At 33.7% G+C, this 27,494-nt stretch overlaps 1 protein-coding gene across 7 annotated transcripts in view; it reads right to left on the reverse strand.

Annotated features, from left to right (window-relative positions):
* ROCK2 (Rho associated coiled-coil containing protein kinase 2) overlaps nucleotides 1-27,494 on the reverse strand; it is a 147,278-nt gene that overhangs the window by 46,666 nt on the left and 73,118 nt on the right. For all 7 annotated transcript variants that reach the window (XM_074207676.1, XM_074207684.1, XM_074207706.1 and 4 more), the window contains exons 4-6: nucleotides 23,057-23,194; nucleotides 18,211-18,471; nucleotides 1,171-1,315 (exon numbers count right to left, since the gene is read on the reverse strand). In XM_074207676.1, the coding sequence (XP_074063777.1) occupies nucleotides 1,171-1,315; nucleotides 18,211-18,471; nucleotides 23,057-23,194 (544 nt within the window). The remainder of the gene's footprint in view (nucleotides 1-1,170; nucleotides 1,316-18,210; nucleotides 18,472-23,056; nucleotides 23,195-27,494) is intronic.

Raw genomic sequence — 27,494 nt, forward strand, 5'->3', positions numbered from 1 at the left:
ATACTATCTCTCTTGGTTCATCATGCATGAATTTAATTATCATCTCTGTGCAGATCTCTCTTAAAAATTGTATTCTTGCATCTCCAACTACCTATTAGACACCTTGAAATGGATGTTCCATAAACCTCTCAACCTCAATGTGCCCAAAACTGAACTCATTACCTTTTCCTCAAGACCCACTGCCTCTTTCAAACTTTCCTATTACTGTCAGAGGCAAAACCATCCTTTCAGAAAGTTACCTAGGCTCAAAATTGAGATAGCATCCTCAAATCCTCCCTCTAATCAGCTGCCAAGTCTTGTCAATTCTACTTTCAATGTAATGTCTCTCAGTAGCTAGGTGGCACAGTGGATAGAACAAAGCTTCTAGAGTCAGGAGGATCTGAGTTCAAATCTAGCCTCAAATACTTAATAATTACCTAACTGTGTGACCTTGGGCAAGTCACTTAACCCCATTGCCTTGCAAAAACCAAAACAAACAAACATTATAACATCTCTCATTAAAATGTGGACAATTACAATAACTTTCTTGCTGTTCACTCCGCCTCAAGACTCTTCTCACCACCAGTCAGTTGCCAAATTGATCTTCCTAAAGTGAAAGTCTGACCAAGTCTTCCAATATTCAATAAATTCTTGTGGCTCCATATTGCTCCCACAACAAAATATAAACTCTTCTGTTTGGCTTTATTATAGTCCTTCAAAATTCAGCACCTTCATGGCCTTTTAATCCTCCTATACTTTTAACTCCTCCGCTCTGTCTCTGGACATATCCTATAATACAGTGACACTGGTCTCTCTACTATTGCTTGAATAAGAGATATTCAATTATTTCATTGGTTATCCCCATTGTTTATAATTCTTTCCCTCCTCATCTCTGCCTCTGATTTCCCTCCAATATGAGCTCAAATTTCACCTTCTGCATGAAGCCCTTCCTGATCTCCCTTAATGCTAAAGGCATCTTGTTTGTCTACCCCATTATTCTGTGAACTCCTTGAGAAATGGGACAGGTTTTTGCCAATCTTTTCAACCCAGGAACTTAGGACAGTAGTTAGCACATAATAAAGCATGGTTGACTTGACTTTCACACACATATAATTGTGTCAACCCAAGTAAAATGTTGTGAGGTGGGAGTAGGAAAGAAGGGAGGAAGATCAGGAGAATGTGTTTACTCACCAACCAGCATCTCAAAAAGGAAAACCCCTACAGACCACCAATCACACTCTCGTCCATAGTAGCCATCACCACCCTGTGACTTCAGAACTTCAGGTGATATGTAATCGGGTGTTCCAACTGCTGTATCACAACGTACCATGCCTGTCTGGAGAAATAGAACAAATAAACAATATGACTCAAAGAAAAATTAAATTCAGCTCAAACTAGTGCTCCCATTAGTGAGCTAATTTCCAGTATAAATTAAACTGGTATTTTTAAAAGAGAACAAACTTCTGAGATCTAATCAGTCCATATGTAAAAGAAATGCTTTCTATATGATAGGTACTGAAACACTAAACACTGCTGGCATTTATATTATTAGCATAAGGGTGATGGTGCAGCTCCACTAATTATCTTAGAATTAGAATACTTCTTGACTAAAGCAATCAGAATACAGTTCTACAGTGTGAACAAGGCTCTGTACATTTCACAGAATCAATCAGTGTCATTATATGGTGTTGTCCTAAGAAACTTCTATTAAGAAAGGAGCCATCTTGAAAACAGTTAGAGACTCTGAGGGTCTAGAAGTAGAAAAAAAGGAGCAGAGGACAGACAGAGCTAAGCCAAGAACTGATGGCCTTGGAGCAACCAGTCAAAGGGGAAAGAGAAGATTGGACTGAATTATGATCAAATGAGATAATATTTGTAATAAGTCCTAAGCACAGTACCTGGCATCTACTATTTATTAGCTTTTTCTTCCCTTCTCTGTGACAGATAAGAGAGCCATCAAGAAGAGCCATTGGTTCTACAGATATTTTGGAACAGAAGTTCCAAGAAAAGGTATACTTTTTCCTTATCTAATACCTCCTCCTGAGGCCCATATAATCTGCTGTTTTATTAGCAAACATTTTTTAGTAAACTTTGCTCTACCACAAAGGGTTAACTAGAAATAATATGTAACAATAAGTAGAAAACCTAATCTCTGCCTAACTGTTAAGAATTTCACTAACTGGGGGCTTATGGAAATTGTTCTTGAACTCATAACTTTTTATTTAAAATAGAATTTTTAGAGTCAGAAAGACTATTTGGGGAATAAAGAATGGTTTAAAATGAACTAATTAATGTAAAGAAGTGTTGCAAGAACAAAAAATACATTTTGTGTGCTTCCAACAAAGGAAACCAAGCCCTACATACTCAGAGAAAGGAAAAGAAGGTGGAAAATTATTGGAACTCTGAATTAATTACATTCTAGTTCTACAGAAGAACAATTTCAGCAACTACAGAAATAAAGGAGCAGAATGTTGAAGAAGGAAGAGGTTAAATCATGTTCAGTTCAACAACCTGGGAACGCCTAGCCTACTCTCTTAAGTGTAGGAAATATAGCCCCTGTCTTCCAGGAGTTTGGTAAAGGGGGAAAAAAACAGGGTAAGACAAAGATGCATCTGAATAATGAACAACAATATAATGGAGAAGGGATATTATCACCTACTTCTTTCTTAAAAGTGCTATAAAAATTATCAAGAAAATGTCTGCTCAGTAATTTTAGATCCTTAAGGAAACAATTCTAAAACACAATCCCCATCAATTCTCTTTTCCTTATATCCTTGGGGGTTTTTTAAGTTTAGAAAACAACTAGATATGTGTCTGTGATTTCTCCTCTATTTCAGTGTATATGTGCCAAGTTTACAATAATCCTCAAATTGTTGAATATAATTCAGATCAGCAATGGTGAAAACCACCTCTAAGTTATAATGCCTGAGTATTATGTGTGGTCAAATTAACAAGCCTATGTTAATAAAGCTTTAGAAAAGTTTTCAAACAAAGATATAGAGAAGGGGTTCTTGGGTTCTTAAGATTTGTGTTATATACCCCTCTTTTGGCAATCTGGTGAAGCATACTGACAAGTCTTATTAACCCAATCTTTTAAAATACATAAAACATTTAGAATTACAAAGGAAACCAATTATATTAATATTAATTATAAATTATATAATTAATTTCCAAAGTATTTATTAAAAAAAAATCACAGATCTCAGGTCAAGAATATCTGATTTAGATAATAGTAGTAAAAGCAGTTTCGGATATAACTATAAATAAAAGTATAAAACATGGAATTTATTTTTTTAAGACTTGGATTAACAGAAATTTCTTCTCATTTTTCTTAAACTTCAACTCTATGATTCTAAGGAAATGTGTAGAAAGTGTGACCATGCCTGGCAGGGACATTTGGGATAAAAATTCAGTTTTAAAGCAAACCTGAAAACTATTCCTTCTTGAGGAATGTGATAAATTTTTATATTAAATAAATAAAATCTTTATGCCTCAACAAATAATAGATTTTATTAACACAGGTAGTCCCTCTGTCAGTTTATTCATTTTACAACCTTATCTATACCTTTTCATGCTGAACAATTCATTTCAGTATCGTTTGATAGATAGTTCAGATAAAAAATACTATACTCAATACTATCTGTGCTCCATTATACTACTGGGCCTTCTTCCTATATTTAATTTCTTTTGATCAATTAAATATATATATATATATATATACACATATATACACATATATATGTATATATATATATATATATATGAATATACATAGTTAATAACTAATTCCAGTCACTGAGCTTCATTCTTACTAACCTGAATATAAGAGAACATCTTATACATGGTATCATATAAATCACTTTATACTCAGGTATAGTATTTTTATTATTATTATTTTTAACAGGAACAACAAATTTAATTGTCATAAAATACATTAGCAGAGCCTGTCAAGTACTTTCAAAACAAGAATTAAAGAAGGAACAGGTAAATTTTACTCTGCTTGGCTTTTGTCCCCTAAATATTTGAAGGCCATCCCAATCCCTTAAAACAAAGATCAATAGTTATACAAAACCAATTGGTCTAGAAAACTGTCTAATAAGATATGCAACATTCTATATCCATAGTTTCCACTTTTCTATTAAGAGAAGGGAAACAGGGGCAGCTAGGTAGCATAGTGGATAAAGTACCGGCCCTGGAGTCAGGAGTACCTGGGTTCAAATCCGGTCTCAGATACTTAATAATTACCTAGCTGTGTGGCCTTGGGCAAGCCACTTAACCCCATTTGCCTTGCAAAAACAGAGAGAGAGAGAGAGAGAGAGAGAGAGAGAGAGAGAGAGAGAAGGGAAACATTTCATCATCAGTTCTTCTCCTGGTCCAAGATTTTCCTAGTTCATACTAACTAAAAATTCTAAGGGGGCAGAGCCAAGTTGGTAAAGCAGAGAGATTGGCTCAGCCAAAGTATCATAAAACTGTCCAAGTTAAAAATAATGCCTTAAATTGAATTTTCAAGTGGTAGAGTCAACAAAAAGTCATAGTGACATATTCTTCTAGTCTTGGACAATGTAGCAGGTAAGAAAAAGAGTACAGGATGGCCCTTTGGGAGAAATAGGTGGTAAGTGAAAGAAGTAGCACCAACTTCAGGAACTCTCAAGCAAGAAATGATAAGGAGATGTGGCAACTGATAAGAAAGAGATTATGGGGTACCTCTGTGCTAGCATGGGACTCAGGAATAGATGCTGTTTAGCAACTCCATTACTACCTATTTATGGGGCACAGATCAAGGGCAGAGAGGAGCTGGTAAAAGGAAATGGAGAGGCAGAGAGATACTGCCCAGGCAAGTTGGTCCCAAGTGATCAGGGACTCTGAGAAACATTATCATTTCTGGTTCCAAGAGGAGCCCTGCCTAGGTAAATGATGGGAGTACAGACCTCTCTACCCAGATCAAACCACCTTTGAAGTATCAAGAAATTCCATATTACCAGAACTAGTTCTAAAAACAGCAGTGGGGAAAAAACCTGAAGCTTGAGATAGCACTCCTCCCAAGCTCCATACCAGGAACAGAGCCCAAAATTAACATAAAAATCCACATCAAGAAATAAGGCAGAAAACTGATCAAACAGTAGAAAAAAAAGAAAAAAGAAAAGAATCTGACCATAAAATGCTACTATGGCAATACAGAAGATCAAGACACAAACTCAGAGGAAGACGATTAAGTCAAAGCAACTACGAGTACAGCCTCAAAAGAAAAAAAAAAATGTGAATTGAATACAAATCTAACAAGAATTCCTACAAAAGTTAAAAGATTATTTTAAAAAATCAAAGAAGAGTGGTAGAGGAAAAATTAGGTAAAGAAATTACAGCAAAGAAAGAAAATCATGGGGGGAAAATTGATAGCTTGATAAAAGAGGCACAAAAAATACTGGAAAAGAGGTATAAAAATTCACTAAAGAAAATAACTCCTTTAAAAAGCAGAATTGGCTAAATTGGGTATGGGGAAGAAGTGAGGGCAGTGTTAAGGTAGGTGGTATCAGGTCAAAGAGAAAATGTTTCAAGCAGTCAGGAAAGAAAAACAACTAACAAACCCAATATTCAAGTACTGAGGAGATACAGTCAGGATCACACAAGATATAGCCACTATCACATTAAAGGAGTACAGGGGCTAGACTATGATCTTCTGAAAAGCAAAAGGGCTGAGATTTCTATGGAATAACCTATCCAGAAAAACTGAGTATAATCCTTCAAGGAAAAAAATGGATTTTTCATAAAATTCAAGACTTTTAAGCATTCTTGATGAAAAGACCAGACCTGAATAGAAACTTTTATAAACAAAACTCAACATGAAGCATAATAAGGTAAACATGAAAGAAGGAATAAGAGATTTAATAAGGTTAATAATTTATTTTCCTTTCTATAAGGGAATTTAAGTTTAAGAATTTAGTTAAAAGGATTCTACATAGAGGGTTATGGGAATGAGTTGATTATATATAAAACCATCTTGGGTTGATAGGTTAAATTAGGCTAAGGGTAATTACAGGACTCAAACCCACTGGTGACTTAAGAGGAATGTCCACCCCAAGCATGTAAAGACTTCCCATGATGGAATACATGGTTGAGAACAATTTGTTTCAATGGCCTCAAAGATGATTGAAGCAGGGCTGTAGAGCACTTAGAGCTTGGTTGGGCATGGAAGATGCCAAGATCATACACTGCAAACCCAGCCACGGTTAGTTTTCTTGGTTGTGGTTTTGCCACTGGGATTTTGATGACTCTGGAAGAGAAAGTGAGACTGACAACTTTTGACAACTCTGTTTCACTTAAATCCAATTTACAAGCAGGTCAAAAACAACATGCCAATAAAATTGATTATATAAGTGAAATGGATGAAGATTTACAAAAAACATTCACTGCCTAGATTAAGAGATAAGAAAATAAAATACTCTAAATAATCCAATATTAGGAAAAAGAAACTATTTAACTTGAAAAGATTAAAAACCAAGACTAAACTGGAGGTTTATCATCAGTGGGTAACTGACCTTGATGCTATTTTCATTCTCATTGAAAGTATCTTTACACAGCATAGAAAGCATCATGCTTTTTAAAAAGCATGGAAACAAGCACACAACCCTGTTTCACTCTACTGGTGACTGATCAAATATAAGGGTATTGTCCTTTATCCAGAAGCTGTGTAGGCATACCATCATGAAACTGGTACATAATATGGAAGAACTTCTCCAGGTAAACAAATCTCATCATGATTTTTCCAAATGCCCTCATGATTGACAGGATCCATGACCATGGTCAGATCAACTAATATTGTCAGAAAAACAGAACCATTCTATTTGAATCATATTAAAAAGATTCTCAAGACTATCTGGCAAAATAAGACACAGATGCCCTCTCTCAAGTTAAACTACTTAAGCATTCAAACTCTAATGCAGAGAGCACAACTTTGATGGGTTGGCCATGTGATTCCAATGCAAAAACACTGATAAGAAAGTCAAAAGAAGCAAAAAAAAAAAAAAAAAGAAGAAGAAAAGAAAAAAGGAAATTCTCAAGGCTGCTCTGAAGAAATTTGGTGTCAATTGTGAGACAAGAAAGACATGGCACAGGACAGCCCAGCCCAGTATACAAAGAAGATGTACTCTGAGAAAACAGAATCACAGTAACACAAAGGAAATGTGAGATGCACAAATCTAGACACGTTGTTATCCCAAATGTCCATATGAACTATTACTATTTAATGTCAAACTTGTATCAGCCAGAGTTATTGGTCCTCTTAAAGTACAAAGGATGAAGAACAAGAAAAACTACAGATATGATAAGAAGAAATTAAAGGAATAAAAATAGGAAACAAAGAAACAAAACGATATGAAGATATACTTAGAAAATGTAGTGTCAACAATAAAAAATACTTGAAACAATGAACAACTTTAGCAAAGTTGCTTGGAAGATAAAAAAATAAATAATCAGCATCTCTATATATTACAAAGAAAGGCCAGCAGCAAGAAATAATTAACTGCAGACAATATAAAATATAAAATTCAATGATTATATAAACACAATTACAAAACATTTTTCAGATCTAAATAATTAGAGAAATATTAATTACTCATGGGTAGACCAAGCCAATATAATAAAAATGACAATTCTAAATAAATTAATTTACTAATTCAATACCATGCTACTCAGACTACCAAAAAATTATCTTATAGAACTAGGAAAAATAATAAAATTTATTTGGAAGAACAAAAGGTCAAGAACATCAAGTGAATTACACAAAGACAGCCTAGCAGTGCCAAATTTCAAACTATAATGTGGCAAACATCAAAGCAATTTGGTCCTAGCCAAGAAAAAGAATAATGGATCAATAGAATTCACTAGGTACACAATGCATAACAGCAAATTACCATAATAATCTAGTGCTTGATAAATTCAAATATCTAAGTTTTGGGAAAGAACTCCTTATTTTAAAAAAATGCTGAGAAAATTAGAAAGCAGTTTGGCAGAAATTAGGTATGGATCAATATTTCACACAGTTTACTTAGAGTAGGTCAAAATGGATACATGATTTAAACATTAAGGGTGATATCACAGGCAAGTTAGGGAGGCATGAAAAATTTTACCTGTCAGATTTATGGATAAGGTAAGAATTTATAACCAAACAACAGACAGAGAGCATTACTAGATATAAAATGGATAATTTTGATTACATGAAATTAAAAAGACTGTACACAAACAAAATAGTGCAACCAAGATTAGAAGGAAATTTTAAAAACATTTTTATAGCAAATTTCTCTCATGTGAAAAAATGCACTGTCACTATTGATAAGAGAAATTTTTTTTGTGAACTAATCCAAACAACCATTTTGGAGAGCAATTTGGAACTGTCCTCAAAGGTCTATAAAACCATGCAAATCCTTTAACTTAGCAATACCACAACCAATTCTGTATCCCAAAGAGATCTTTAAAAAAAAAAAAAAAAGGAAGACTATGTACAAAAATATAAGTAGTATCTCTTTATTTGGTAGAAAAAAATTGAATTGTGAAGAGATGCCCATCCATCCATTAAGGAATGATTGATTGGAAATGGAATACTATTGTGCAGTAAGAAATGATGAGCAGAATGGTTCCAGAAAAACCTGGGAAGACTCAAATGAACTGATACAAAATGAAGTGAGCAGAAGCAGAAGAATATTTTACAAAATAGAAGAAATATTATATGATGATAAGCTGTGAAAGAATTAGATACTCTGATCAATATAATGATCCAAGGCAATTCCAAAAGCATCATAATGAAAATTGTCATCTACATCAAGAAAACAGACGAATTATGTTCAGAATGAAGCATAAATTTTTCATGTTAATGTTTTTCCTTTTTGGGGGGGACAACGTGGCTAATATGGAAATATTATTTAAGGTGTATAATTGATATATTATTTACCTACTCATTTTGGGGGGGGAGCTGAAGGGAAGGGAAATAATTCAGAACTCAAAATTTTCCAAAAAATTAATGCTAAAATCAAATAAATATATATATATATATATATATATATGTATGTATGTATGTATGTGTGCATGTGTGTATGTTAATCCCCAAGGAAATTATCTGAGATCTAAAGAGTTCATTTCCACTTTTTTTGCCTAAGAGAATCGCAGATCCCAGATAATCCCACCAGTTCACAACAGTAAGTAAGGTCTATTTAAGGTAGAAAAATGATTAGGATTAAGTTATAAAGAGATTTAAAAATCAAATCAAGAAGTTTATATTTGACCCAACAAGCAATTAAGGACCCACTGGAACTTATCAAGTGGAGGAATGGTTAAGGAAAGTCATTTTGATAACTATGTGGAGAATGAAATGGAGTGGGAAAAGACTTGAGGCAGGGAGATCAATTCATCCAGCCAAGAAGTGATGAGTTTATGAACTAAGGTGGTACCATAAATGAAGAAATTCAGAAATGAGAGATGTTTTAGAGATAAATGTTATAAGATTTGACAGTTTATATTAGATATTCAGATGAGAATAAGGAATTTAGAAAAACACGGAGCCTGGAAAATTGATGGTGCTTTTAGAAATAGGAAATTTGGGGGGCGGCCAGGTGGCACAGTGGATGAAGCACCGGCCCTGGAGTCAGGAGTACCTGGGTTCAAATCTGGTCTCAGACACTTAATAATTACCTAGCTGTCTGGCCTTGGGCAAGCCACTTAATCCCATTTGCCTTGCAAAATCCTAAAAAAAGAAATAGGAAAGTTTGAGAGAGAGTGGAATCTATGAGAATTCTGTTTTGGATATGTTGAGTTTTAAGTGTCTCTGGGACATGCAATCTGAAATGTCCAATAAATAGCATTGATGCAGAACAAGCTTAGTGAGGAGAATAATGCTTCTGACAGTAGGGGAATGAAAGACTGACACAATAAAAACCTAGAAATCAGCTGCAGAGAGATAACTAAACTCATAGTAGATGATAGTCTGCTAGGAAAATAAAGTGGGAAAAGAGAGTAAGAACAGAACCATGGGTTATACTAACAGGTAGTAGTTATGATATTGATGAAGAACTAGTAAAGGGGATTGAGGAGTGAAAAGACAGGTAGAAGAGTCAGACAGGAGAGAATACCTAGGAGGAGGTGGACAGCAGTGTTTTATATATAGCAGAAAGCTGAAAGGATGAGTTTGGAGAAAAGAACATCAGATTTGTGAGAGATTACTGGTAACTTTAGAGTTATGATATTGAAAACCAGACTACAAAGGCTTAAGAAGGGCAATGAAAAGAGGCAATGTACATAGTCTTTTTATTTTTTTTTAAGTAGTTTGATTGAAAAAGTAAGCATAGACTACCATGGTAATTTGAGGAGGTGGTAGTTTAAGTCAAGATAGACCTTTTGGCTACACTTTCCAGCGTCTGTTTCTACAGCCACATTTGTTTCTTCTAGACTGTTAATATGAATTCTTTACAATTATTTGGAATAGGTTAAGTTATCTGATCTGAAATGCACACTGCAGTTATACAGAAATAAACTGCAGTGTGCATTTCAGAAATAAGGTTCATAGGATTGAGTGCTAGAACACTGCAGATATAATCAAGTTCAATTTCCACATTTTTCCATAAGCGAGGAAGGCAAAATGTCAAGCCAAGGTGGTAGCAATAGTGATTTCTTTTTTTGGAGGGGGTAAATGGGAATGAATTCATAACAGCTGATTTAATCAAAGAAAAACTCTCAATGAGAGAAACCTCCCTCCACTTCCACAAATCAGTAAATGGCTGATATTGAGTCTTAGTGTTTCCTACTCTGAAAGGTCAGTCAGTGACTAGTCTTTAGTTTCAGTTTGAGTATCCAAAATAAAACTTGAACCTAGAAATTCCTGATTCCAAGTTCAGTCCTCTAACCACATTCACATTTCTTCTCCATAACAATAAAAAAAAAAAATAGCTGAAATTTAGGTAGCACTGAAAGGTTTTCAAAGCATATTACATATTTTATTTGATATCCATGCCACTACCATTAAGAAGGTACATATATTAGTATCCTCTTTTATGGAGTAGGAAATTGGGATGAAGATAGATTGATGATAATATTGTTAAAGAAAAGTTTTATACATATATTATCTCATTTAATTCTCAAAACAATTGTAAGAATTAAGCACTGTGAATATCACAGGTAATATATGCTGATTTTGGAGCTGAAGAAACTGGCTCAGGTAGGTTAACTCTTCTTGGCTAACTCATAGCCACACAAATAACTAAGAATAATATGAAGTAGGATACAAGTAGGATATAAGCCTAAGTCTATCCTAATATAGTGTTCTTTCCATTATTACCATTATGCTCAGAACAAAGCACAGATTCCCTGGAGTCCTAGGAGTACTGGAGACTTCTTTTCAAGATTAAACCACTAAACCAATTTCAAACTAAACCTAATTAAAGTAGTTTAAGAAACTTGTCAAAGGCCTTGTTAAGATCCTAAAAACAAGGGGCCACTAGGTGGCGCAGTGGATAAAGCACCGGCCCTGGAATCAGGAGTACCTGAGTTCAAATCTGATCTCAGACACTTAATAATTACCTAGCTGTGTGGCCTTGGGCAAGCTACTTAACTCCATTTGCCTGGCAAAAACCATAAAAAAAAAAGATCCTAAAAACTTATCTTCAGCATTTGCCTGCTCTGTCTAGTAACCCTGCCATAAAAGAAAATGAGTTTTTCTAAGGCTTCTATTTTTCTATTTTGGGTTTTGGTTTTTGCAAGGCAATGGGGTCAAAAGACTTGCCAAAGATCACATAGCAAAGTAAGTATTAATTGTCTGAGGTTGAATTTGAACTCAGGTTCTCCTGACTCCAGGACCCAGCTCTATCCACTGAACTTTTTTCACTCTTACAGATATAAATACAGTCAGTACTGAATTTTTTTCTTTTGGGAATTCATTACATTATACCTTAGTTTCTTTTCTGACACTGGGTTATTAAAATCCTCTATTTCTTCTTATATTAATCTGTGCATTTTATATTTTTGTAACTATTCATCCATTTCATTTATCATTTTTGTTGGTAGGTATGCCTAATTTTCATAAAATCATGATGACTACTTAGAATAATCATATCCCCTTTGTAGACATCACTAACTTCAACTATATTGAAGAATTTCATCATAAATTAAAAGCAAGACCACTAGACTAACTTGGCAAATTTGCTCTCTTTCCTTTATGTAAAAATCAAGACATCTGCTCTTCTCCAATTCTCTGATAACTTTTCCACTTTTATTCACTTCAAGTAACTAAGTAATTCCATTTGCCAATTCTTTCATAACACAGGCATGAGTGTGAGCCTAGCAACTTAACTCATCTGCAGTAGCTAGGTTCTCAATGTCTCTCCATTTTTCTTGCATTTCAGTTTTCTCTTAGTTATTTTGTTCTGTCTTTTCAGTCCAAAGATTCTTTTCCTTCTTAAAGGAAAAAAAAAAAAAGCAAAATCTAAAATGGAATACCATCTCTCTATTGTCCATGCCAAGGTGCTATACCAAGGTGCTAAAGCAGCAATCCAATCCCTTATTCTAATCTTAATCTTTTTATCAAGATAAAGACCTTTTGTATTACTGGGCAGCCTTACCTCATTCTGAAATATCGCTCTCTTACAGTTCTTTTTATAAAACTATGCCACATTTTTCTATTCAAAATCTGTTTTCTACCCTTACTTTCAAGCAAGTCTTTTAAAAATCTAAGATGATATTCTTACAAATACAAAGTGCAATGTCCATACAAAAGAAGTCCAAGAAAAAACAAAAGCATTTCTATACTTGTTTAATAAAAGAAAGAAACAACACAAAGGGAAAAACCCATTCATAAGAACTACAAAATATCTGGGTTTAACCTTGTAAAACATAAATACAACAATTAAACAGCATTTATAGAAATAAAAATAAATAATTGGAGTTTGTTCTTGGTAACTATATAAATGAATGTCACTGACAATCAAGTCCAGAAGAAAAATCTCATTACATTTCCTAGTTTTAAAGAATAAAATCTTTAAGGCAATCAATCAATCAATCAATAAAAATTTATTAAGTGCCAGGGATAGTGTTAGGTTCTGTAGATACAAATTCAAAACTTAGTTCATCAAGGAGCTTGTATTTTGTTGGAGGTAAAATAAAAATTATCAGTTGCTTTGATTTTAAGTTTCAAAAGCATCTACAATCCTTCAGTACTAATACTTTATGTCTCTATGAAAGGCTTATGATCTATTACTGGATTTTCTTCATAAGTATCCTTTATTAACAAAAAAAGTTCTATCCCAAATGCTCATCTTTGGAAAAGGAGGATGACTAGCATCTTTTAATATATATGTGTGAAACATAAGCTCTGTCAAATTTTACAATGTTAAGTATGAAGAAAATCTTCAGCAGTAGGCTGGCCATTTGGTAATAAATTCTTGGTGATGAAAAGGCATAAAACAAAGAACATTTTAAAATGGTTCTCAAGTCTGTGGATGCTTACAGTGTTGCCGAAGTAACAATGGCAGAATGGCAGAAAAGGAGGTTGAGAATACTATTACATACTTTTTATACCACCTGTAAACATTAACTTAACTGTGGATACTTTAAATGCTAAATCCTTATCCAATGACTAATAGAGACTAATGGAGAAACTGAGCATAAAAATATAAAAATTCTTATTATAAATTAACAAAAAAAGGATGATAATGACACATTGGAAAGAAAAATAAAATAGCTAGATGAGCTTGTTTTATTATGCATAACCAAAGGCAATAGCTTTTGCATAGAATCTTAAGTTTTGGAAAATGCTCTACAAAATTGGGAGGTGGGTGATATTATCATCCACATTATACAAATGAAAAAACTGTAGACAGACATAGGTTAAATGACTCATGTGCGATCATCTAACACAGATCTTCCTGACTCCAGGTCCAATGATCTGTCACTCTTAACACCCTACTGCCTCTAACTGCAGATACCATCTGGCATATACTTCTAATAACTACATATCATGACTACTTTCAAGAAAATCAGATATTGCATACAATAACATTACAATCAATGAAATCAATTTATTTTTAAAAAAGGCTTTTAATAATGCTACAAGGGAAAACAATGGACCTTTGATAAAAAAGGACTTCAATAATTCCTGATAAAAAACAAAAGCTGTATTGAAACTGTCAGTTGCAAAAGCATAACTCAAAATAAATATAAAAAAAGGAAACATACATCATAAGGGACTAAAAAGGATGAACTAACATTCAAATACAGGGAGAACATCATCAGGAGTCATATGAGCAGTGTTATTCACATCCAATTTTGATCAATGCATAGCATGGAAACAATGTAAAGACTTCTGTGGGGGGAGGGGGGAAGTATAAAATTCAAAACCTTCCCCAAAAAATGATAGGTAGAAACTACTATTGAATATAATTGGAAAACAAATAAAATATTTATATAATTTAAAAAGTAGTGCTATGTTTTGTCAGTCTTCAGTAAGCCTGCTCTTTTTCCTTGGACTTCCCATTCTTATAAGGAAAATAGCATACATTTGGATTCTTTATAAAATGAAGTGATTGACATATGACTGAAGTATCTGAGAGGTATTAGTTGTATAACAGAATGCTCTAATGAGAACAGTTAAGTATTATCATTTATAAACCATCTATCAAGTAATGGAAGTGCCACTGCTATTTTTGTAATGAGCGTATTAATCACATTTTTTAATCAGGGCACAGGGAAGGCTCTGCCACGGTTCTTCAGATGTCCTCCATCATGCTACAGCCGATTTCTCATCCAGGAGCTGCTCTGATTTTTCCTCTTATTGGTCTGACCAAGGACAGTGTCCAGGCCAAGTCTTCACTCCTCTTCAGCTCTACTTCTGACTCTCCACTTCCAGTCTCCCCCACATTAGAATGGAAGCTCCTTGAGAGACAAGACTATGTTTCTTTGCATTTGCACTTGTATCCCAGCTCTGGGCACATAGCAGATGCTTCAAAAATGCTTGTAGATGACTGCTTTATAGTCTCAGGCCATGGGTATCCAGCAGCAATATAGATATAAAGACCCACTTTTTTTAGGGTTTTTTTTTTTTTGCAAGGCAAATGGGGTTAAGTAGCTTCCCCAAAGCCACACAGCTAGGTAATTAAGTGTCTGAGGCTGGATTTGAACTCAGGTACTCCTGACTCCAGGGCCAGTGCTCTATGCACTGTGCCACCTAGCCACCCCTAAAGACCCAATTTTAATCTTTCAAGCTGAGCTACAATCATGAATCATAAACTGCCCTCTAGCATCACAAATCCTATGGTCCATAAACATAGCCAAGCCAGAATTCACTATCTTTCCTCATCAAAGTAGCTCTCTTTCAAACTACTCTATTTCTGTCAGGGATATCACTCTACTAGCTATTCCAGCTTACAACCTCATTGGGTTATTTAATTCTTCACATTATCTGCTACCATATCTTGTTTCTAGCTTCACAGTCTCTTTCCTCTTTCCACCTACAAAAACATCACCTTAGTTCCAGCCTTCATCACCTCTTACCTGTCAAACACCAAATCTCTCCTCACCTCACTCCAATTCATACTACACTCAGTCTTCTTTCTGTTCAATTAGCTTCAGTGGCTTCCAGGATCAAATATAAAGTCCTTAGCTTGGCACTGAAAGTTCTACTCAACCTGGCCTTTTCCTACTTTTCCAGTCATGCCATCCTCTCTGGTCCAGTTACATTGATAATCTCAAATCTCACTGGATGCTCCCATCTCTTGATTCAGTGCCTTTTCACTGGCTGTTCTCCATGCCTGAAATTCTCTACCCCTTTAACCTCTGCCTCCCAGATGTTCCAGTCTCTTGACAACTCAGCTTAAAATCCACTTTCTTCTGTAAGAGACCCTATTCTGGCTGTTCTAGTAGTCGATAATGTTCTTTCTCAAATTTCCTTCCATCTAGACTTCATTCATTCATCATTTATTTACCTATTTATATGTTGCCTTCCACAATACAGTGGGAGTTACTTAAGAACAGGGATAATTTTTCTGCCTCTCTTTGTATTATCTCTGCTTAACACAGTATGTGACATAAAATATTTAATAAATGTTTGTTGATTGATGCAATATAGTGGGAAGAATGGACTTGCATAAAGATCTGAGTTTGAATCCTTGTTTTTACACTTATTGGCCTTGTAAACAATGTTAAGTCATTATCCTGAGTTTGTTTCCTCATGTGTAAAGGAGACCATGAGACACAATGGAAAGAACACTATTTCAAATTAGTTCAAATCCCACCTCTAACTTTTAATACTTGTGGGACATTTTGGGGATATCAAATCGATAAGATTAGATTAGATAGGATGGACATCAAAAGTTTTTTTTTTTCTTGCTCTACAGTGATAGTCAAGAATGATGGTTTTAGGGGCGGCTAGGTGGCTCAGTGGATAGAACGCCGGCCCTGGAGTCAGGAGTACCTGAGTTCAAATCCGGCCTCAGACACTTAATAATTTCCTAGCTGTGTGGCCTTGGCCAAGCTACTTAACCCCATCTGCCCTGCAAAAAACCTAAAAACAAAAAAGAAAAAAAAAAGAGCCTGGACGCATTTCAAGAAGTCATCAAGAAAAACTGCCATGATATCCTAGAACCAGAGGGCAAAATAGCCACTGAAAGAATCCATCAATCATGTCTTGATCCTAGGGGCGGCTAGGTGGTGCAGTAGATAGAGCACCAGCCCTGGAGTCAGGAGTACCTGGGTTCAAATCCGGTCTAGAGCACCAGCCCTGGAGTCAGGAGTACCTGGGTTCAAATCCGGTCTCAGACACTTAATAATTACCTAGCTCTGTGGCCTTGGGCAAGCCAAGATATTATGCTTCAACTGAAATGAAAAAAAGCAGGGATAGCAATCCATGTCTCAGACAAAGCAAAAACAAAAATAGATCTTGATAAAAGGGGATAAGGAAGGAAACTACATCTTCCTAAAAGGTAACATGGACAATGAAGTAATTTCAATACTAAATATGTATGCAACAAGTAGTATAGCAGCCAAATTCTTAGAAGAGAAGCTAAATGGGTTACAGAAAGACATAGACAGCAAAACTATATTGGTGGAGGACTACAACCTCGCTCTCTCTGTCTCCCTCAGAAATCTAATCATAAAATAAACACAAAGGAAGTTATAAAGAAGGTAAATAGGGTGCTAGAAAATTTAGATATGATAGGGCATAAAAAAACACAAAAATGCAGAAAGGAAGAAAAATAATAAATGCATCTTTTCGGATCATAATGCAATAAAAATCATGTGTAATAAAGGACCAAGTTTAATTTTAAAGAATAAGTGAATCAAACAACAAATCATAGAATTCATTAATAATTTCAACCAAGGCAATAACAATAAAGAAACAACACATCAAAACTTGTGAGATACAATCAAAACAGTTATTAGGGGAAATTTTATATCCCTAAAAAGTTTGAATAAAATAAAGAGGGTATCAATGAATTGGGCATGCAACTAAAAAATCTAGAGAAAGAACAAATTTAAAATGCCCAATTAAATACCAAATTAGAAATTCTGAAAATGAGAGATTAATAAAATCACAAGTAAGAAAACTATTGAACTAATAAATAAAACTAAAAGATGATTTTATAAGAAAATAAAATAGCTAAACCTCCAGTTAATTTGTTTTAAAAATAGGAAAGGAATCCAAATAATTAGCATCAATAATGAAATGGTGAATTTACCACCTATGAGGAGGAAATTAAAGTAATAATTCAGAGCTATTTTGCCCAACTGTATTACAACAAATTTGAAAATCTAAGTGAAATGGATGAATATTGACAAAAATACAAAAAAATTTCCCAAATTAACAGAAGAGGAAATTAAATGCATAAATAATCCCATTTCCATCAAAAGAAATTGAACAAATCACCAATGAACTCCCTAAGAAACTGGTTCAATATTGGTTCAATATTAGGAACACAAAATTGACCATATCAATAACAAAACAAACAGAATACTATTTCAATAGATACTGCAAAAGCTTTTGACAAAATACAGCACCCATTCCTATTAAATACACTAGAAAGCATAGGAATAAATGGAGTTTTCCTTAAAATGATAAACAGTATCTAAAACCATCAACTAGCATTATATGCAATGGGAATAAACTAGAAGCATTATCTATGAGATCAGGGGTGAAATAAGGATGCCTGTTATTGGAAAAATAAACAAATGAAATATATTTTACAGTTTTAAATGTATACTTACTTCATCCATTTTCATACAAGTGCCAAAATCTGCTAACTTCAGATGTCCATTTTTATCCAAAAGCATGTTGTCAGGCTTCACATCTCTGTGTATTAAACCCATGGAGTGTATTGCATCCAAAGCCAGAACAACTTCAGCTGTGTAAAATTTGGCCCATTTTTCAGGTACATCATAGTTACTCATAAGATTTACGAGGTCTCCACCAGGCATGTATTCCATTACCATATAAAGATATCTATCATCTTGAAAGGCACAAAAGAGCTAGAAGAGAGAAGTGAGAGATACAGTACAATTATTTCTTTAAATTGTTAATTTGATTAAATTTGTATAAAATTGTAAAATTGATTAAAAATATGCACTGAAAAAATTATTTTCAATCATGTGTATTAGATCTGACTATGTCTTATTTTGTTCTGTATGTATGTAGGAAAGAAAAAACCCAAACAACTTGAACCACATAAAACTTCACAAGAGAAGTGCTTACATTCCAAATAAACATAAAACAATCAGTGTGGTTTCAGGAGATGATAATGGACTATATTTTTCAACATAAGTACTTAAACTAAGTGGATGTGGAAAGGCAGGTATAAAATTCACAGTCAACATTCAATTAATATTTACTAAATGAATTTGCATTTACTCAACTGTGAAAGAAAAGATAGCAAAAATTTTAAATAAAATACTAGGAAAAAACTAAAATACTAGAAAGTCTCACAAGGGTCATAGGAATAAAGGAGCTTTCCTTAAAAAAGCAGCATCTATCTACAACCAAAAGAAAGCATTAACTGTAATGCTAAAAAGTCTTCCCACTGTTACTCAACATTGTACTAGAAATGTTAGCTAGAGCAAAAAGAGAAAAAAAAAAGAAATTGAAGGTTTTAGAATAGACAATGAGGAAACACTAACACTCTTTGCAGTTGATATGTTGGTATACTTAGAGAATCCTAAAGAATGAACTAAAAGGGCGACTAGGTGGTGCAGTGGAAAAGAGCACCGGCCCTGGAGTCAGAAGTACCTGAGTTCAAATCCAACCTCAGACACTTAATAATTACCTAGCTGTGTGGCCTTGAACAAGCCACTTAACCCCATTTGCCTTGCAAAAACCTAAAAACAAAAACAAAACAAAACAAAAAAAGAATGAACTAAAAAACTAGCTGAAGTAATTAACAACTTTAGCTAATTAAAAAAGAAATATGAAAGAAATTAAAAGCTCATGCTATTTACCTATAGCTTCCTATAGGGCTTTGTTCTTTACCTTCAGTATGTATGACAACTTTATTGAGCCTTAGTTCAATAAAGTTATTTAGCAATGATAACCCCAGAAAAAAAGAAGTGACAGTAAGGCAATGGGCCTGTAAAAAATCATTAATTTTCTTATTTTATCATGATGATTAATTTGTACTTATTTGTAACCAAAAATGACAGTGTACTCAGTAGATAGGAAACTACAAAGGTGTAGATTTGGACTTGCACTAAGGAAAAACATCTTAAAAATCAGTGCTGCATTGAGGTAGTAAGGTAACCATAACTACTTAGAAGATTCATTTTCCTTTTCCCTTTTCCTTTCCCATTCCACTTCCTATAGTATGCTTTTTTCAGTTAGAGAATCGCCTAAGACCTTGGGTTACTATTACTATGCAGAGCAAATGAAAAGGTACATGACAGCATTTTGAATGCTATCAAGCTATACATCCAAGGTAGAAAAGTTACTATTTATTATCCAATTGTTTTTATTTGGCAGTTTTTCCACAGTAAGCATTCAATAAATGTTGAACTAAGGATGAATAAGAAGGTATCAATTTATGATAGTAGGCTAGGGATATTGGAACAGTGTATGACCAAAAACAGAAAAAAGCTAACAAGTAGAGCTATATAAATTTAAAATATTCCTATAATTCTCCCCACCTTTGTCAGTCACAATATATATTATATTGTAAATATTTTAATGGTAATAGATGCTTCTGGTTGTAAGAATTCCTATTCATAAGCTACAAGGACAACTTGTATCAATTTTACCAAAAGACAATTATGTGGGAGGGGGAGGAGTCGGGAGCTGTCAGTTGAAGGAAGATGTCTTCCCAAGGACACATTGGAGATCCCGAGTTTCTGCCCAAAAGGATTCCACAGAACCCAAAGTATCAGCATGTCAAGACTAGACTTGACACTGTGGGCGATTCAGAGTTAAACTCAAGAGGTTATGAATTCCGTGATATCATTTCCTGTCTTCAACAAAATTAATCTACTCCTGAACTCTTCAAAGACCTCAGTCTTCCTCCTGGATTGTAGATTTCTTAAATGATGGGCACCAAAAAGACCATTGGACTGAGTATCAGGATACCTATTAGTCTTGACCTTGGCAGTAACTCACTTTCTGACTGAGCAAGAGTTGACTAAATGGCTTCTAAGGTCCCACTTAGCTCTAAAACTCTATGATTATCTGAATCTTTTTTATATATTCCTAGGCTACTTTAAAGCCCAGTACAGAATTTAATATATGTACACAACTTTTAAAAATCACCAATATAGAGAAATTCAAACTTAAATTCCTTGAAAATTATGGTGTGGAATTTTTATTTTTTGTTTTCTTGTATTACAAAGGGAATTATTGGCTTACTTTAACAATAACAATTTATATTTATAAAGTGCTTTAATAATAACCATCCTGTGGGATAGTGAAAGTATTCTTATCCATCTCCATTTTACTGATGAGGAAACTGGCTCTTAGAGATTGATTTTGCCCACAGCCGCACAGCTAGTTGAGATCTACTTCTCCTGGCTCCATGTTCAGGGCTCTTTGAATTATAATATAGTCTCTCTCTGTAGTAAATTTCATTCTTTGAACAGACACTCATTATATGAACAGATATTCAGTTAAATGCTTATTTCACAAAGGTCACTCTACAAGAATTAGATAAGACATTGTCACAGAGCTTAAAGTCTAATAACAAAGATATGATAGATATGTAAAGCTATGAGAAAATTCATAAGAAAGTAAAGGGGCAGCTAGGTGGTGCAGTGCATAGAGCACCAGCCTTGGAGTCAAGAGTACCTGAGTTCAAATTTGGCCTCAGACACTTAATACATATTTAACTGTGTGATGTTGGGCAAGTCACTTATCCCCATTGCCTTGCAAAAATAAATTTTTTTTAATCAAATAGATCCTATTATCAGTTTCATTAGTAGAATGTACTGACCACCAAACTCTTGAATGAACTGTGAGACAGTATGATAGAGAGCCATCAGCAGAACTAGAGGCTAGAGGGATGCCATCTCATTTCTTTTCAGGAAGACCAGAGTTATACTTTTAGTTGATGTTAGTGAAAGCATTTAACTGAGCCTCAATTTCCTTATTTGTTAAGTAATATAATACCTCAGAGATAAAATTTGATAGAGCATTTTGTAAACCTTTTAGCAATGTAAACATCAGCTATTACTATTATTTCTCTTATAAAATAGGATAAAACCAGATTCCTTCCTTAGTTCTACAATTGAAACAATACATATATGCACCATCTTCCCTTTTTGTGTCTTACTACAGTACTCTTTATTAGATTCTGAATCCTTAGGGTAATACTAAACAGGTTTTGATCATTTGTCCTAGATTTGGCTTTTGGCTTTGTCAGTGGTTTTTATTGATTTTGAATGACTCCACTTCTATGACCACACTAACCTAACTCACAGGGTTGTTGTGACATTGCTACAAACAATTGTAAAACTGTTTTGTAGAATTTGAAATACTGTATAAATGATCTGTATAATTGTTTAACAATGACTAAAATAAAATAATAAACCTAAGACGATATAGCCATGGATGTAAAACACTTCGTAAGTGGAAAATACTTTATAAGTCATATCATGGAAAGCATTTTCAATAATAAAAACTTTGTGATCAATTAAAAAAAAAGACAACTATGTGACAGGTACTAATGCTAAGAGCTGAAATAAAACTAGGGAAACAAGAGAAAGAAAAACTTGGTTAATGTTCCTTTATTTTACTTTGTTTTATATCATATTTTTAGTCCTACATTAAATTTCCCTGGCACTTACTCTACTTTGGAACCATATCTCAGTTGAAATGTTTGCCATGTACCATCATTTTCATGAATTATTTCATAATAGTTCTAAGTTTCATAATTTCTTTTCTGTACTATAAATTCCAGGAAAGCAAAAAAAGTATCTCTTTTTTAAATTTTTTATCTAATCTAATATATAATACAACATTCTGTATACACAATAGGCATACTTCATAAATACTTATAAAATTCAGATTATATATGACCAACTGTTTTTTTTAAGGTTTTTTTTTTTCTTTTTGCAGGGCAATAGGGTTAAGTGGCTTGCCCAAGGCCACACAGCTAGGTAATTATTAAGTGTCTGAGGCCAGATCCAAACTCAAGTACTCCTGACTCCAGGGCCGGTGCTCTATCTACTGCACCACCTAGCCACCCCTCAACTGTTTTAATAATGTAATTTTAAAAGGTAATTTTTTTGGGGGGGAGGGATAGCAAATAAACTTAATGCTAAATTTCAAAATAATTTTTATGGCATTATTCTCCTCAATCACAATAATTACATAGATAATTAAAGAAACTCATTTAAAATTTAGATTTCTAAATTTAGCCTTTTTATTTCAGAAACATAGTAATAAAAGATAAGATATATGCCATAGAACATTAAAAATGGATTAATGTATCAAATCTTGCTAGCATTAAACTATAGTGTTGAAACTTTATAAACCTCATACAACCAACATAAATATAATGGAGTTTCAGCAAACAAAATAAGCTTTATTAAGTATGATTTAAATTTACTAAATATACAGTAAATTTATAAAGTAATTTCTTACCTGAACTATCCAAGGACTATTGGCAAAGGCCATGATATCTCGTTCTTCCCAAAAAAAAGCAGAATCTGATCTTTTTATCATTTCAAATTTACTAAGAAGCTTCATAGCATAAACATTCTGTGATTCTTTATGACGAACCTGTTGATTTACAAAAAAAGCAAGATTTATTAGATAATAATAGATATGATAGATATATTATCTATTTTAACAACAGATAATAATGAAGTGGGTACTTGACCTGCAGGGCTATTTAATTAAATCAGTTGCAAAATACAATGTAAAGTAGTTCTCTACTGAAAAACAACATAAATTCTTATTAAAGGGAAAAATGCCTGGATAGCTTCGTTAAGTCAATAATAAAATTCCTGTGCAATGTTAATTATGAGAGCCATATTTCACTAACAAAAACTTAATATCAGCTCCATAAATTATTGTATTAAAAAAACAAAGGAACAAACCACCACTTCAAAGAAAATATGAAGGTGTTGGCTAATGGGTATAAATCACATTTACAAAGTTCAAAATAAAGATACAAGTTGTTTTAAAAATAATCTTTCCAGAAACTTGGTATTTCTGTAAAGGGAGAATCCCAGGTGAGAATAAGAGAATAAATGAGTTTCTGATAAAATGTTACTATTTTTCTAACACTAGACAACTCCTAATGGGGAAAAAAGCTATCCAAATAACATAGTGTTAATCCCAAATTCTTCCTCTAGGCAACTTCTACATTTTTTATAGAGCATAAAAACCTAGACAGAATTTAACAGACTACTTGTTTTCATCATAAATAATAGAGAAAAAGATTTCTTATTATAATTATTGAAAAATGCAATTTGACATGTAAGGGAAAAGTAGAAGACTGGGAAGAAACTAGAGATAAAATGAAGAATAGAGTAAGTGGTTCAGTCCTTCATTCCTATCTGATTTCCTCTCTTGACATTCTGGACTTCATTCAACACCATACCCAAGTACTTCTCATCCAGGAAGATCACCCCGTATTATCTGCAGCCCCTTCCTCTGGGCTGATCAAGATTCTCTGATCTTCTTTTCTCCAATCTCTTCCCCTTTGCCCCAGAAGGATTCTTCCCAAATCACCCTTCTTTCCAGTTTTCTTTTTTGTAATCTTGTCTCAATAAAATATAAGCTTCCTGAAGGGCATATGCTATTTTTCTTGTACTTCCTATCTCCAAAAGTTAACTCAGTGGGGCGGCTAGGTGGCGCAGTAGATAGAGCACCTGCCTTGGAGTCAGGAGTACCTGGGTTCAAATCTGATCTCAGACACTTGATATTACCTAGCTGTGTGGCCTTGGGCAAGCCACTTAACCCCATTTGCCTTGCAAAAAAAAAAAAGTTAACTCAGTGCCTGACACAAAGTAAGCTCTTAATTAATGCTTACTGACTAGATGTTGATAAAAATGATATAGAAACTGAAAGTTTTAACTACAGATCACTGACACAAGAAACTGCAAAAGGGTCATCCTTAAGGAGAAAAGATTTAGTAATTCATTTACATCAAGTGATGAAATGGTAGAAACAATAGAACACTTTATTACTGGTTATAAAAATTAAACATATACTGCACATGGATCAAGAACTAGTAGTTAGAAAACACTATAAGCTTGTGATCTTCTATGGCCTGCCAGATGATATATTTTCATACTACAAATAAAGCCCTCAAGATATCCTGGAGAACATCAATAAACTGTTTTGGAACCAGATCATTATCAGATTCCAATCACATTATTACCTATAATACCCTGGATATAGTACTAGAAGGATTCCCAAAAACTGGAAAAAAAAGTTTTTAATGCCAGTTTCAAATTTAAAAAAATTTAAAAACTTCAAAATAAAGAAATTTGGGGGCAGCTAGGTGGTGCAGTGGATAGAGCACCGGCCCTGGAGTCAGGAGTACCTGAGTTCAAATTTGGCCTCAGACACTTAATATTACCTAGCTGTGTAGCCTTGGGCAAGCCACTTAACCCCATTGCCTAACAAAAACCTAAAAAAAAAAAAAAAAATTGGCCAAGAAAATTAAAATCAGGTGGAGAAAGAATCAAGTACATATTATCACTGTTATCCTTCTAGCTACTAGAATTGTATCAACAAAAGTTTCTTTCAGTGAGCCTAGAGGAGAATAAAATTTATTTCATCTGAAATTTTATCCATTTATAAAATAGTCTTCAGAACATTAAATTCCAAAGAATAAAAGAGGAGAGCAACTTGTTCCAAGATTTTCTAGCAGGAATTTTTAACTTTGAGTGGTAAAATTATTTTTAAAAAAATGATGATTTTTATTTCAATAAAATTAGTTGCCTTTGCAATCTTATGTATTTTATTTTGTTCTCAAAAGAAACAGTCCTTAGATTTCAGAATGGCAAAGGAATCTATAATACAAAAAAGATTAAGAACTCAGGATATAGTAGAAAACCCCATCAAAAAATAATAACAAAATAATAATTATAACTTTTATCTTTATAGCATTCCTATTTCTTGCAATATGCTTTGCATGTATAGCCCAATTTGATCCTCACAACTCTATGAAGTAGTTGCTATTTCTGCCCCAATTATAGAGGAAGTAACAGAAGCCCAGAGAGGTTAAGAACTGCCCAGTCAGGGCACATATACCTGGCTAATAAATGTACAAAGTTGTACTTAAATCCAGGTCTTTCAAACACTAAGTTCCAAGAAGTCATCAATGGGTCTGGGTTAATAGAGGATATAGTTTTCAATATTATTTTTAACTAAATTCATAATTTAAATATCTTCATCAAGACATAAGCTGAGTCAGTCTGTGTTAAGTGAAGGCACAAAAATGTGAATGAAAAGTAAGCAATAAACAGGAAGTGGGATCTGCTTAAGTCACATCCCTACTGAATTCTGCCTCAATTTGGGAGGGGGGGAGAAAGGGGGAAAGAATGTAGAGCAAAACAAACATTTTGCTCCTCCCATTTAAAAGAACCTAACCAGCTACTGCCTAAATTGAATTCACCACTTCAGAATAGAAAGCAAAATAAAAATTTAGGTCAAACTTGATTTTAGTATGAAACAAAATATTAGATTCTATGATGGATTTATGAGTGAATAGCAAGATACAAAGACAAAATTCTGAATCACAATTTCCTGAAGAGATTCCAGAAACTATTATACATTCATACCAAAATGCAACTTCTTTTCATTTAAGATATTTCTCCACTATTTGATATTTTACAATTCCAGGAAAATTAACTCCATATAGAAGGTCAAGTCTATGACAATAAAAATCCTCTAATTCAACTGTTTCTCTTCTAAAGTAATATTAGGTCATAGGCGAATCAGAAAAATTATCTAGTCTCAAAACTAGGGGACCCTACAATTCCTCTTTGTTTTTTTGTTTTTGTTTTTGGGTTTTTTTTTTTAGTTTTTTTTGCAAGGCAATGGGGTTAAGTGGCTTGCCCAAGGCCACACAGCTAGGTAATTATTAAGTGTCTGAGGCTGGATTTGAACTCAGGTACTCCTGACTCCAGGGCTGGTGCTCTATCCACTATGGCACCTAGCCACCACTACAATTCCTCTTTCAAAAGAAAATGTGGGTTTTTTCCCTAATCAGTGATGCATTAGATCAGTTCAAAGCAAAATTTAAGTTCAATAACCATATTAAAGAAAAGCACATTCTATTTTTATGTAGCTCTTTCCCCTGCTGCATTACTGTATGCAAGAAGAATTATACACTATTTCTAACTTCATTAGGGAAGTTTTAATTAATTATATTGTAATAATCATTATGATTGATTCATGAAATATGTATACTAACTGTGACTCTGGGAATTTTGTTATGAAGAGTAGTGATAAAAATAATACATACTTATTTACATATAATACATATTTACCAGCTGGTAAATAGAACCCAATAATATCCTTTATATTCAAGATAACTAAACAAGTCATTGGAAGAGAAAAGAATGTTTGACATATTTAAGTGACTTCTAAAAATACACATTAAACAGAAACAAAGTACTTTGCTTTTAAGTGTTAGAAAAATGTACAAAGCAAATGTTTCTGATACTCTTCATAAATAGCACTACTGTGACTTTGAGTTTACAGACTGTGGTTTAGTCAGAAAATTGCTTTGGAGGGCAGTTACCAACTCTTTGAGCTAGGGTGAGGAACCTCTAAGTACATGGGCAAAAATATAGCTTTGGACTTGATTTCATCTGAAGTGAGGAGCACATTACAAAACATGATGTGCTCATTTGTGCCTAAAGGCATTGAAAATACAACACAGATTTGAAATATTTTGATGACAATATAGTAAAAGATCACAAAACAAATTTTAATCTATAGAAACATCTGACTTTTTCTTTCTCTCTATTAATTCTCTACAAAGTGAGATATAGCAGAAAGAATACTAGACTGAGAGTCAAATGTAACTGGGTTTGAATCTTGCCTCTAATATCTGCTA

The sequence above is a fragment of the Macrotis lagotis genome, chromosome 1 (assembly GCF_037893015.1).
Source record: "Macrotis lagotis isolate mMagLag1 chromosome 1, bilby.v1.9.chrom.fasta, whole genome shotgun sequence".
NCBI lineage: Eukaryota > Metazoa > Chordata > Mammalia > Peramelemorphia > Peramelidae > Macrotis > Macrotis lagotis.